Below are 11,856 nucleotides of genomic sequence, written 5' to 3' on the forward strand. Positions count from 1 at the left end.
ATTTCATTATTGTGAAACCATGGATTAGCCTGAATTCTCTCTCCTACTCTGTGAAACTGAGGACTCCAAACTCTCATCCCTCCAGGCACTCGGCTTGCAATGAAGCAGGTGGTAAGTATCCAGCAGTAGGTTTGAGGAGCTGGAAAAAGCATGTCCATTCTCAACTGTTTGACACTGAAAATCATGGAAAGTATTAATGTATGTGCCTATAGGTCACAAGGATACAAATGGCATTCAGAAACACACACGCCCCCATTTCATAGCCCATAGCTGTGAACATGTAAGAACATGTCCTCTGAAGTAATGGCTAATATTTTAAACTCAGCTTCTTTCAATAGTGCTGCTGTTCACACATACGTGCCTAAGGATCTTTTCCTGCCCTTAGCTTTGTGTGGCTGTCTCCACTGCAAAGTTCACACACGTTCTTCTTCCAGTCTGTCTCTATCCTGTGTTTTTCATTCAGCTGTTAGGAGCTACTAATTGTCCCTCCATATCCCACCCATGAAGACTATGGAAAGGCAAGCAGGATACGAAGAAAGCACAGGCTTTAGGATCAGGTATAGGTTCATGGTATCAACCTCATTCCTCTTCTGGAAAGGACAGATGCTCCTAGGATTTTCCTCAGGACTAAATAAGTAGGTAGAGAGCACAATCCCAGTGATTGGCCTGGTCTATACCGTCTTTGCCTCTTCAAGCTTCCTTCTGATCTGTCTCCTAGGCCACCTGCTTATTGACAGATATACTTTGGTTAGATATATACTATAGTTAGGACTAGAGTTAATAGAATGGACAGATGTGTTTTTCAGTGTTGGCCTTGTCATGTAGTTTGGCCTAGTGCAAGTTTTAATATTCTGAGGAGGGCGTGCTGGAGAAATGTTCAGTGATTAGGAGCACTAGCTACTCTTGCAGAGAATCCAGATTCAATTCCTAACATCCATATGGCGACTCACAATTGTCTAGTTCCAGTTCCAGAGGATCCAGTGCCTTTTTTGTTTTGTTTTGTTTTTTTGAGACAGGGTTTCTCTGTGTAGCCCTGGCTGTCTTGGAACTCACTCTGTAGACCAGGCTGGCCTCGAACTCAGAAATCTGCCTGCCTCTGCCTCCCAAGTGCTGAGATTAAAGGTGTGTGCCACCACTGCCCAGCCCCAGTGCCCTTTTCTGACCTTGTCAGGTACCAGACAAGCTCACGGTATGCAGACATGCAGATAAAACACCATGCATATAAAATAGTTTTAAAAATTTTAAGTCTGAGTTTTGGTTATTTATGAAATGAAACCAGTCTCAACCTTATTGGGTTACTGTGGGAATTAGATAGAAAAAAATCACACATAATACTTAAAACAGGAAGCCATAATGCTGTTAATAGTCCCTCTTCCATGGTACTTTCTTCCCTTATATTTTTATTTTATTGGATATTTTCTTTATTTACATTTCAAATGTTATCTACCTTTCCGGTTCCCCCCCCCAATTCTCCATCCTATCCCTCCTCCCCAGCTTCTATGAGGGTGCTCACCCACCCACTCCTGCCTCACCGCCCTCAAATTCCCCTACACTGGGGCATCGAGCCTTCACAGGATCAAAGGCCTTTCCTCCCATTGATGTCCCACAAGGCCATCCTCCGCTACATATGCAGCTGGAGCCATGAGTCCTTCCATGTGTACTCCATAGGAAGAACAGTAATAACCAACCAGAGCTCCAAGAGACTAAACCACCAACCAAGGAGTACACATAGAGGGGCCCTGGCTTGTCCCTTATTTCTACTCCCACCATACTTTATTACCCACCTCTCCAGTTTTTCTCTTCCTTTGTTCATTTGGACTCACTTGATGCCACATCCCGTCTGCCTGGATCTCTGACCTTGCCCTATTGCCTCAGGGCTCATCAGTGCCAGGTTGGCTCCATTATTGGCAGGTTGGTCCACTATAGCACTCATCTTCCCTGACCCTGCCAATTCTGTTTGCACTCAACACATCACTCGATTACTCCCACCAGCCCATGCTATAGCTGATGTCACACCCTGGCCTTGTGACTCGGGACTTGGACCTATCTGAAAAAGCTGCCTAAAAACCACTTGCAGAGTTCTGTGAGATAGTGCAGTGGATAAAGGCACTTGCTACTAGGCCTGATGACCTGAGTTTAATCAAAGAACCCACATAAAGGACAGAACAGATTCCTGGAAGTTTTCCTCTGACCATCACATGGGCACCATGACACAACCACACAGAAATATGAAAGTGTAATAAAAATAAGAGGAAAGCCAAAGTGCTTGTTGGTGTGGTGTTTCTTTTTTTTTTTTTTTTTTTTTTTTTGGTTTTTCGAGACAGGGTTTCTCTGTATAGCCCTGGCTGTCCTGGAACTCACTCTGTAGACCAGGCTGGCCTCGAACTCAGAAATCCGCCTGCCTCTGCCTCCCAAGTGCTGGGATTAAAGGCGTGCGCCACCACCGCCCGGCTTGGTGTGGTGTTTCTAACTGTACCACCCAGAGTCTTCCTAGAGAGCTGCACCTCCCACACCAGTATTCCCAACCTTTCTCTGTTCCTATAGTTCCCCAAACACTAATGTCTTCAATTCTGTTTGGATTTGTTTTTGAGTCAAGTTTTCTCTATGTAGTCATGGTTATCCTAGAACTCACTATGTAGACCAGGCTGTCCTTGAACTCCAGAGATCCTCCTGCCTCTGCCTCCCAAGTGCTGCAATTACAGGTGTGCACTACCTCATCTAGGGAGTCTTCCATTCTTGCTAGTCTCCTTCCAGGCTCTCTTGCTCCTTTCTGTTTCCCACTGTGGCCAAGGCCCTCAGAAAGAAAACAGAACTTGAGAAATGAGGGGTCAGGTTAAATGGAGGGCAAGAATATAAATATTCCATACACACACACAGACTTTGGAAACTACAAAAGAGAAAAGACAATACCACAACCACCTAACTTGGGACTTAGGCCCATTTATTAGTCTTTCCCTGGAAGGCAAGTACCACATCCAATTAATTGGAATTGATTGGGTGTTGGGACACAGTATTGATCTAGATCAAAGTCACTATGAAGTCAGTGTGTGGGGGAGGGAGCTGTCAGGATTAATGGAGCAAGGACACATGGAACACGCCTGGGGACTGATAAAGAGTGCTCTCCCACCCTGCTCTTCCTATCGCTCCCCAGCCCCCGTCCAGCTATAACTTGGGCTCCTTTTTGCCACTGTGAGTAAAACATCTGCCAAATGACACTCGACAGACCCAGTTCTCTCTGAGAAGGAAAAAACGAGAGAAAGAGAGAGAGAGAACCAGGCTGAATCCCTGTGAAGGAAGACCCTTGGAGAAGCCAGCCCTGGAGCTCTGGTGATAAAAAGCTGTAGAAAGGAACGGGAGTCCTGAGGGTTGCAGGCCACCTCCTGACAGAAGCAGTTCCCTCTTGCTCTTGATGTAAAAGCCTTAGTTTCAATTCAGCCAGGAAGGAGAAGCTGGACATCAGCTAGTCTGGATCCCAGACTAGCTTGTGAAGCTTGTGAGTGCAATAGGTTTTCTGTTCTGGACACCCAATGGCACCTTAAAGGAGGATGCTTTAAGGACATGAGGAGGAAACAAGGCACCAGACGGTGAAAGCAGCAGCCACATTTCAGACGTTTCCCATGACTCCTGTTGACTAGAAGCCATGAAGTTGGAGTCTACTGAGAAGATTGAGCAGTCTCATGGGAGAAAAGAAATCTGGGAAGGTTAGAAGTTTGGTTGGAAAGGGGAAAGCAGAGGAGATGCAACCCTTAACCTTACCTCCCGGAAAGCCCTGGGCAGCTGAGGTGGCATCGGATGGCAGGTGGCAAAGCTGTTGAGGACCTGCTGACATGCTGAGCCTCTGGAAGCTGGTGCTGTCACACAACAGGGAGAAGCAGCTTCGTGTGGGAGCTTTGGGAAATGGTAGGTGCCCGGATGTGAAGCCCTGCCCAGTGTTCTTGCTTTACAAAAACATGATCCAGCACACACTGAACATAGTAGAAGAGGGGTTGTGGTGGGGACAGCATGAAGAGCAGATAACCAAGATTATATTTGGGGAGTGATAGACCAAGGGTCAGTGCCTTTGAAGAAGATGGGTTTCCTCCTGTACATGGTTAGGCTCTGGTTTGTCTCCCCTGACCTTTCTTCACAGTGAGGGGAGGGACAGATCACTACCACAGTTTGCCTGCCTGCTTCTGTGTGATATGTTTGATATTGGGTTGTTAAATTACGAACCAACTAAATGTCAAGCATATTCTCACAGCAGCGAGGAGACTTGGCACCACCTCCCTTGCTCCTTCAGGCCCTGGGGCTCTGAGACTCTTGTCTGTCTGTCTGTTTTGTTTGTTTTTGAGACAGGGTCTTTTCTATATAGCCCTGGTGGTCCTGGAGCTCACTATGTAGACTAGGCTGGCCTCAAACTTACAGAAATTCTCTTGCCTCTGCCTCTGCCTCCTGACCACTGGGATTAAAGGCATGCTGCCATACCCAGGGTCTGCTGTTTTTTGTTCCTTTTTTGTTTTTCTTAAAATGTTGGTGATGGAGCCCAAGGCCTCACAGATGCTAGGCAAATACTCTATCACTGAGCTATAGCCCCAGGTTGTTGTTTTTTTATTTGATATACAGAGATAGATAGATGATATAGATATAAAGATATAGATATGCACTGTCCCTGTCTCACACACACCACAAGAGGAAATCATACCCTCATAACAGATGGCTGTGAGCCACTATGTGGTCACTGGGAATTGAACTCAGGACCTCTGGAAAAACAGTCAGTGCTCTTAACTGCTGAGCTATCTCTCCAGTCCTGTGATTTTATTTATTTATTTATTTATTTATTTATTTATTTATTTATTTATTTTTCGAGACAGGGTTTCTCTGTGTAGCCCTGGCTGTCCTGGAACTCACTCTGTAGACCAGGCTGGCCTCGAACTCAGAAATCCACCTGCCTCTGCCTCCCAAGTGCTGGGATTAAAGGTGTGCGCCACCACCACCCGCTCCTCCTCTTCTTTTGTTCTTGCCTTTTTTCTCCTCTCTATCGACCTCTTCCCTATCAACCCATTTCCTTTTCCTGGTTCTCTTTTGTCCCCTGTCCTTGACTGGCCTCTCAATCAGGGGTGCTTGTTTTCTTTGCTTTCTTCCAACAGTTAGCTGGCAGTCTAGCCACCCAGTGTATTAGTAGCAGTCTGCTCTTAGCATGGAGGATCTCATGAGTGAACCGGCTCTGCTCTTGCCGCCACCGTGATGCTTGACTTAGTTCCCACATTGCTGTGGTTTACCCTTGACACTAACTATCCTTGACATTATGAACTAATTAGAACCATTTCTATTTACCCTGCTAGCTCCTGTCACCTTGAACAGTGTCCACTTCTCTGGCATAGATGGGTATATGGCAACTGTGTGTGGGATCAATTGCCACCTGTCAATAGCAAGATTCCAAGTGGAATTATGAACATGGTTGGCACTACACTGGGAGAAAGAGAGCTGGTGGTGATGATCATAACGGCATGGTGGACAGTGGGCTGGGCGGAGGGGTGGGGAGGCCCACAGAGGGATCGAAGAGGAGTGGATGAAAGTGACAGTCTTTGGTATGTACAAGTGGGTACAAAAGCTCTATTTTAAGGTCGCTATGAGAAAATGTGATCTTGTTTTGTGACCTCCTCGTTTCTCATCCCACTTGACACCCTGTGATAGCCTTTCAGATCCCAGGCCTTCTACTTTATCCTATGGCCTTTACAGACTAATGTCTCCTTGCCTACTAAGAGAATCCCAAAATAGCACAGCAATCCCAACTGTCAATCTGGGGGAATTTTCAACGATCATGAGTGACCTCCCCTTGTCATTGTTGACCACACTCCTTAGATACAGGGAATCAAAAGACCAAACTAGTAGAGATTGGTCTACATCCAATACAGTCCAGAGGAAAATGAGAGATCTGAAGGCTACTAGGACCCCTCTGGTGGCTAGAACTGCTAAAGTACTCTTCTTGGCTTCAGTGTTCTCCCCTCTTCTGACCCTCCACTTTTGAGAGATCCACAGAGCTGCCAAGAATGAGTGGAAAGTTTCAAGGTCAGGGAGAACCTCCCACCTCCCCCTCTTTCCATTGTCTAAAATCAGCCTCAGCTGTTCCTCAATTTTTTTTTCTTGCTGGTGATGTCAGTCTATCAATGTGTCTGACCCTGTGTTCCCCCAGGGAACAGGGAAGGGGTGGGAGGGAGCTAGAAAGACCATGTTAGGAATAAGAGGTGGAGCTGCTAGCACAGATAAAGGCTGAAACTTAGGGAACTTTGAGTGACCCAGGTGGCAGCCCTTCCTTTCTGGCCCTAGCCTCCAGTTCTCCAGTGTTCACAGGTGAGCCCACCAACAGTCACAGCTCATGATGGAGGCCATCAAGAAAAAGATGCAGATGCTGAAGTTAGACAAAGAGAATGTTCTGGATCGAGCTGAGCAAGCTGAAGCTGAGCAGAAACAGGCAGAAGAAAGAAGCAAACAGGTAGGTGCTGGTGTTGACTTTCTCACTTGCTGGTTGCAAGACAGAGATGGCCCAGGGAGTGGTGGCACACACCTGTAATCCCAGCACTCAGGAGGCTGAGTTCCAGTGCAGCCAAAGGGGCAGGGGGCTCATGGGAGAGGCAGTGACCACTAGGCCAGCTTCTTTTTTGGGTGGGAGGAATGCCCCCGTCTCAATGAAGCCCTCCAAACATCTAGGGCAGCAGTTCTGAACCTGTGGGTTGAGACTCCTTTGGGTCATTGACCCTTTCACAGGGGTTGCTCAAGATCACCAGAAAGCACAGGTACTTGCATTATGATTTAGGCAGTAGCAAAATTACAGTTTTGAAATAGTGATGAAAATAATTTTATGCTTGGGGGTCTCCACCACATGAGGAACTGTATTAAAGGGTCCCTCAGCACTAGAAAGGTTGAGAACCATTGCTTTAGGGTATCCCCTTTAGACCGTCCATATGACCTTGAAAAAGCTAGTGGCCTCTTCTGTGCCACAGTGTGCATGCTGGACTTAAGTAGAAATAGACCATGGTTTTTGAAGAATGTGTCACTTCTAGAGCAAAAGGTAAGAGCATGAACCATCTTTTTTTCCTCTCTCTCTCTCTCTCTCTCTCTCTCTCTCTCTCTCTCTCTCTCCCTCTCTCAGTAACATCACAGAAATCTTCCCCACTAGATGTTTATCACTCAGTAGTCTGTCAGGAAAGCTCCAGAGGACTTGGTCATCTTGGGACCAGACATTATAGGGTCTGAGATGAAACCATAGCCTAATGCCGGGAACATGGCTGGAAGTGTCTCTCTCCTGGAGCTGGGCTCAGCGGTCTAGAGTTCACGTATGCATGGCTGTGTTTATGTCTTTGTGTGTTACTTTTCGGGATTCTACAGCTAGAGGATGAATTAGCAACCATGCAGAAGAAGCTGAAAGGAACAGAGGATGAGCTGGACAAGTATTCTGAAGCTCTAAAGGATGCCCAGGAGAAGCTGGAGCTAGCGGAGAAGAAGGCAGCAGATGTGAGTATTGGGAGATGACTTACTTGCCTTCTTACCCATAGACTATGGGTACATATGCCAACATAATACTTTTGCATATAACAACACGCTGGCATGTTCTTCTGCTGGAGTATACTTTCTTACTCAAAGACATGTTGAAATTGAGAGCACAGTTCAGTGGTGGTATGCTTTCCTAACATGCATGAATCCCTTGGTCCTATACCAAGTGCTTGAGAGAGAGAGAGAGAGAGAGAGAGAGAGAGAGAGGTCTGATTTCTGTACTATTCAACCTCCTTCCCAATAATCTAATGACCTTTCCCAGAACCTGGACAAAAGAGGGGCCTCCATGTCCAGATGCATGCTATCAGGTATCCACTTCCTCCCCCATGCCACATTCTTAGCTTTTGTGTACAAGGTTTGGCATGTGCATGTGTGTATTAATAGGGAACCTCTCATCTCTCAATTACCCAAGAAAGCCAGCTTAGATTTCACAATAGAAAATGGAGGTCACATTGACACTGGTCCTATATGGATTTATTTGTCCTAGTCAAAGTGGACATTCTGCCTTTATGCCAAAGAGATGCTACAGGGAACCCTGATCATAGAACAGTGTGTATCAAGTTGAATTATACAGAAACTGGGAAGCAGATATAGGTAGCACCCCCAGATCTTACTCTATGGCCCTGAATAAAGTACGTAGTTCTTAAGGGATTTTCCCCCTCTTAAAACTAAAATTAATTGCCTTTGCCCACCTCCTTTTACAGTGCCTATACCCACTTTCCTTCATCATCAACCTTGATGTTTGCTACAAAAGAAATACGAGACTATATATAGTACATTTGCTTTGATGAAAATTACCACAGGATTGTTTATTTTTTACTTGGGGGGCTGAGGATTAAATCCAACCCCCTAACCAGCTACATTTACTTAGCCCATAGGGATCTTAACAGCAACTAAAAAGGTTATGTCAGTTACACAGGCATTTTTCAGCATCCGGGTGAGGAGAAAACTAGAATCTGATGCTATTTTAAATCACATTTGGCTTTGAAAAACAGCTTAAAAGACAGAGTAAATCACTCACAAATGCTTTTAGATCCTCACATTCAGTCTTTGCCATGAGGCATCTGCTCTTCTTTTTGGCATCTCTCTCTCTCTCTCTCTCTCTCTCTCTCTCTCTCTCTCTCTCTCTCTCTCTCTCTTGGTTTTTTGAGACAGGGTTTCTCTGTGTAGCCTTGGCTGTTCTGGAACTCACTCTGTAGACCAAGCTGGCCTCGGACTCAGAAATCCACCTGCCTCTGCCTCCCAAGTGCTGGGATTAAAGGTGTGCAATACCACTGCCCCCACTGCCCGGCAGGCGCTTCTCTTTCAAAGGCTCAGATGTAGTGTTAGAGTACACACCAGAGATTCGTGATGCAAATCTGGTGGCATGCACTAAATGCAGCCTCAGTGTCTAAAAGTCTTGTCCAGTACAAGCTGCTACCTCTCTGTGCCACTATTACCTGGCTAAAGAATTTAAATATGTAAAATTTTGTCTTAAAAATTTAAATTCTCAACTTAATCCTGTTCCCTTTGTTACCTTCTCACGTACTCAGTAAGTACCCCTCATAGATATGTACAGGAACAAGAAATAGGCCAGGCACGGTAATATATGCCTTTAATCCAGCACCTGGAAGGCAGAAGCAGGCAGATAAATCTCTGTTTGAGGCTAGCCTAGTCTACATGGTCAGTTTCAGGATGGGTATGGCTATAGAGAGAGACCCTGTTTCAAGCAAAACAAAACAACAAACAAACAAACAAAGAGGAGGAAATTTGTTGAGACAGAAGCAGGAAGAAAGGCATCTTTTCTCCAAGTACCACCTGTAGGTTAAGCCCTGCCACAGCCTGGTTTTGTAAGTAAAGTAGTATTAGAACATAATGTTTAGTGTTTTTTTTTCTGTTCAATAAAATAATTGCTATAGAGTCCGCATGACCTGTAAAGCCAGGCATTCTATCTGTCTCTACTAAAAACTTGCTGACCTTTGCTTCAAAGAGAACAAGATAGCAAAGAGAGTGTCTGTAGCAGCTGGGGAGAGCATGGACTGGGGAAGAATGCTGAGGTTTAAGTAGAGAGCAAAGATCACAATATGTGCATCATTGTGGAGAGGGTGCTTTGTCTAATAAAAAAGGGCTAACAGCTCAGCCTCTGACCTTGAGATTAATAACTAAGTCAACAGGAAAATGAGAGAGCCAATAGCTACGTGTCTACACTGGTAGTCTGGTTATCTGAGACGCCTTCCTGAATGTGTGGGATTTTTTTAGGGCTGCTTGAACAAAGAGAGGGCACTGGTGTGACAAGGTCAGCCCAATCTTGTTTTTTTCTTCTCAGAGTTTAGCTTCTATTATAGTTTTAAGTTGTAGCAAAATATACATACACAAGATACATAGTTTTAACCATCTTTAAGCTACAGTCTGGTGACAGTAAGAGTATATTTAAATTTTGTGCAACCATGTGTAAGATCCTTGTGTGTGTGTGTGTTGTTTATCTGTGTGTGTTTGCCTGTGAGGGTGTGGAGGCAGAGGTAGGCAATGGATACCTTCCTCTATATTGCTCCACCTTGTTTTTGGAGACAGGGTCTCTCACTGAACACAGAGCTCACTGATTAGCTAGGCTAGCTGGTCATCAAGTCCTGGGATCTGCTTTGTCTGTGCCCCTGTCCCTTCCCCCAGTGCTGGGATTGCAGATGGACAGAGCCATAGCTGGCTCTTCTGTGGATGCTGGGGAACTGAATTCAGTTCCTCCTGCTTGTGCAGCAGGCCATCATCCTAGCCATGAGATGCTCTTAACCCCAGATGAAATCAGAAGCTGTTTAGGGACAAATAGAGGAAAGAGGAATGCAAGGGGCAGGACTCAGGACACAAGAGTCACAACACCCTTTTTTAGGAACATATGCTGGGAGGGATGAGGAAATAAGAGAGAGGGATGGACAGAGACACCTGTTGGTATGTTGTATTGTTTGTCACCAGGAAAACAATGGCACTGATTGGCCTCCTTGCTGCCAATCCATCATGCCTCTGAAAGCTATCGGGAGTCAACCTATCTGCTTCCCTAGATCAAGAAGAGATTATCTGTACAAAGGAACCAGCCTCTGGAATGCAATTCAGTGTTGTCTCAACTTCAGTTGTCCTAGATCAGGTCTAAGAGTTCAGGGAGGTACAATAGTACCACCTGCTGGTCAGCACTCAAATGACAAAAATTCTCACTAGCAGCTCCTTTGATGAGACTTACTCAAAACAAACTTGAGAAACACTTAGGCCATCAAAACTATTTTCCTGCATGTCAGAATCTTTCCTTCTGTCTTATTTCCTGGGAAGGTGGGCAATAATCAATGTGTACAGGATACACTACTGAGAAAACTATTGTTTGTCCAAGTTGTTTTTTCTGAACAGTCTCATTGTTCAGCAGTCTTCCCCCGCCCCCTCCCAAAGGAAAGGAACATCCTGGGACCTAGAATCAGATACAGGGAGAAGTAAGTGTTTTGCTGAACTCAGAGACTCAACACAGCTAAATCCCCAAACTCAAGTTAATATTCTTAGTTCTAAATCCTACTTCATATCCTATTTCTCAAGGGAAGGGAAGAAGTTATCAGAGGAGGGATTTATCATTATTAGTTACTGAGAAGGCAGTAGAAATCCAGAGAAATAAAGATAGAATGTGACAGTTCACACCTGGAATTTCAATTGTTTTTTTTTTTTTAAGATTTATTTATTTTATTTATACAAGAACACTTTAGCTGTCTTCAATTACACCAGAAGAGGGCATCAGACCCCATTACAGATGGTTGTGAGCCACCATGTGGTTGCTGGGAAGTGAACTCAGGACCTCTGGAAGAGTAGCCAGTGCTCTTAACCGCTGAGTCATCTCTCCAGCCGCCCCCCCCTTTTAAGTCTTATAAAGGACAACATTTAATTGGGGCTGGCTTACAGGTTCAGAGGTTCAGTCCGTTATCATCAAGGCAAGAGCATGGCAGCATCCAGGCAGGCATGGTACTGGAGGAACTGAGAGTTCTACATCTTCATCTGAAGGCCTCTAGTGGAAGACTTTGGAATTTCAATTCTTAGGAAGCTGATAAAGAAGGATCCAGAGGTTACGAACATATAGGGCTACAAAAATGAGTTGGAGGCCAGTCAGGACCTGGGATAAAATCTCAAAAAACAAAAATAAAACAAAGTAAACAAAAACTAGAAAAGCAGGAGCTGGAGAGATGGCTCAGTGGTTAAGAACACTGGCTACATTTCCAGAGGTCCTGAATTCAATTCCCAGCAATGATAGGGTAGCTCAAATCCATTTGTAATGAGATCTGGTGCCCTCTTCTGGCATGCAGGTGTACATGCAGATAGAGCACTCAT

At 45.2% G+C, this 11,856-nt stretch overlaps 1 protein-coding gene across 5 annotated transcripts in view; it reads left to right on the top strand.

Annotated features, from left to right (window-relative positions):
• The first annotated feature begins 6,338 nt into the window (after positions 1 to 6,338).
• Positions 6,339 to 11,856, top strand: part of Tpm3 (tropomyosin 3) — a 28,314-nt gene continuing 22,796 nt past the window's right edge. For 3 of the 5 annotated variants that reach the window (XM_028753253.1, XM_028753255.1, XM_028753247.1), the window contains exons 1-2: positions 6,341 to 6,472; positions 7,366 to 7,491. In XM_028753253.1, the coding sequence (XP_028609086.1) occupies positions 6,356 to 6,472; positions 7,366 to 7,491 (243 nt within the window). In that variant the 5' untranslated portion in view covers positions 6,341 to 6,355. Of the gene's footprint in view, positions 6,473 to 7,365; positions 7,492 to 11,856 lie in introns of all 5 variants that reach the window. The other 2 variants (XM_028753249.1, XM_028753248.1) reach the window with 2 other exon arrangements.

This window comes from Grammomys surdaster, unplaced genomic scaffold (genome assembly GCF_004785775.1).
Source record: "Grammomys surdaster isolate TR1022 unplaced genomic scaffold, NIH_TR_1.0 125946, whole genome shotgun sequence".
In the NCBI taxonomy this organism is placed as follows: domain Eukaryota; kingdom Metazoa; phylum Chordata; class Mammalia; order Rodentia; family Muridae; genus Grammomys; species Grammomys surdaster.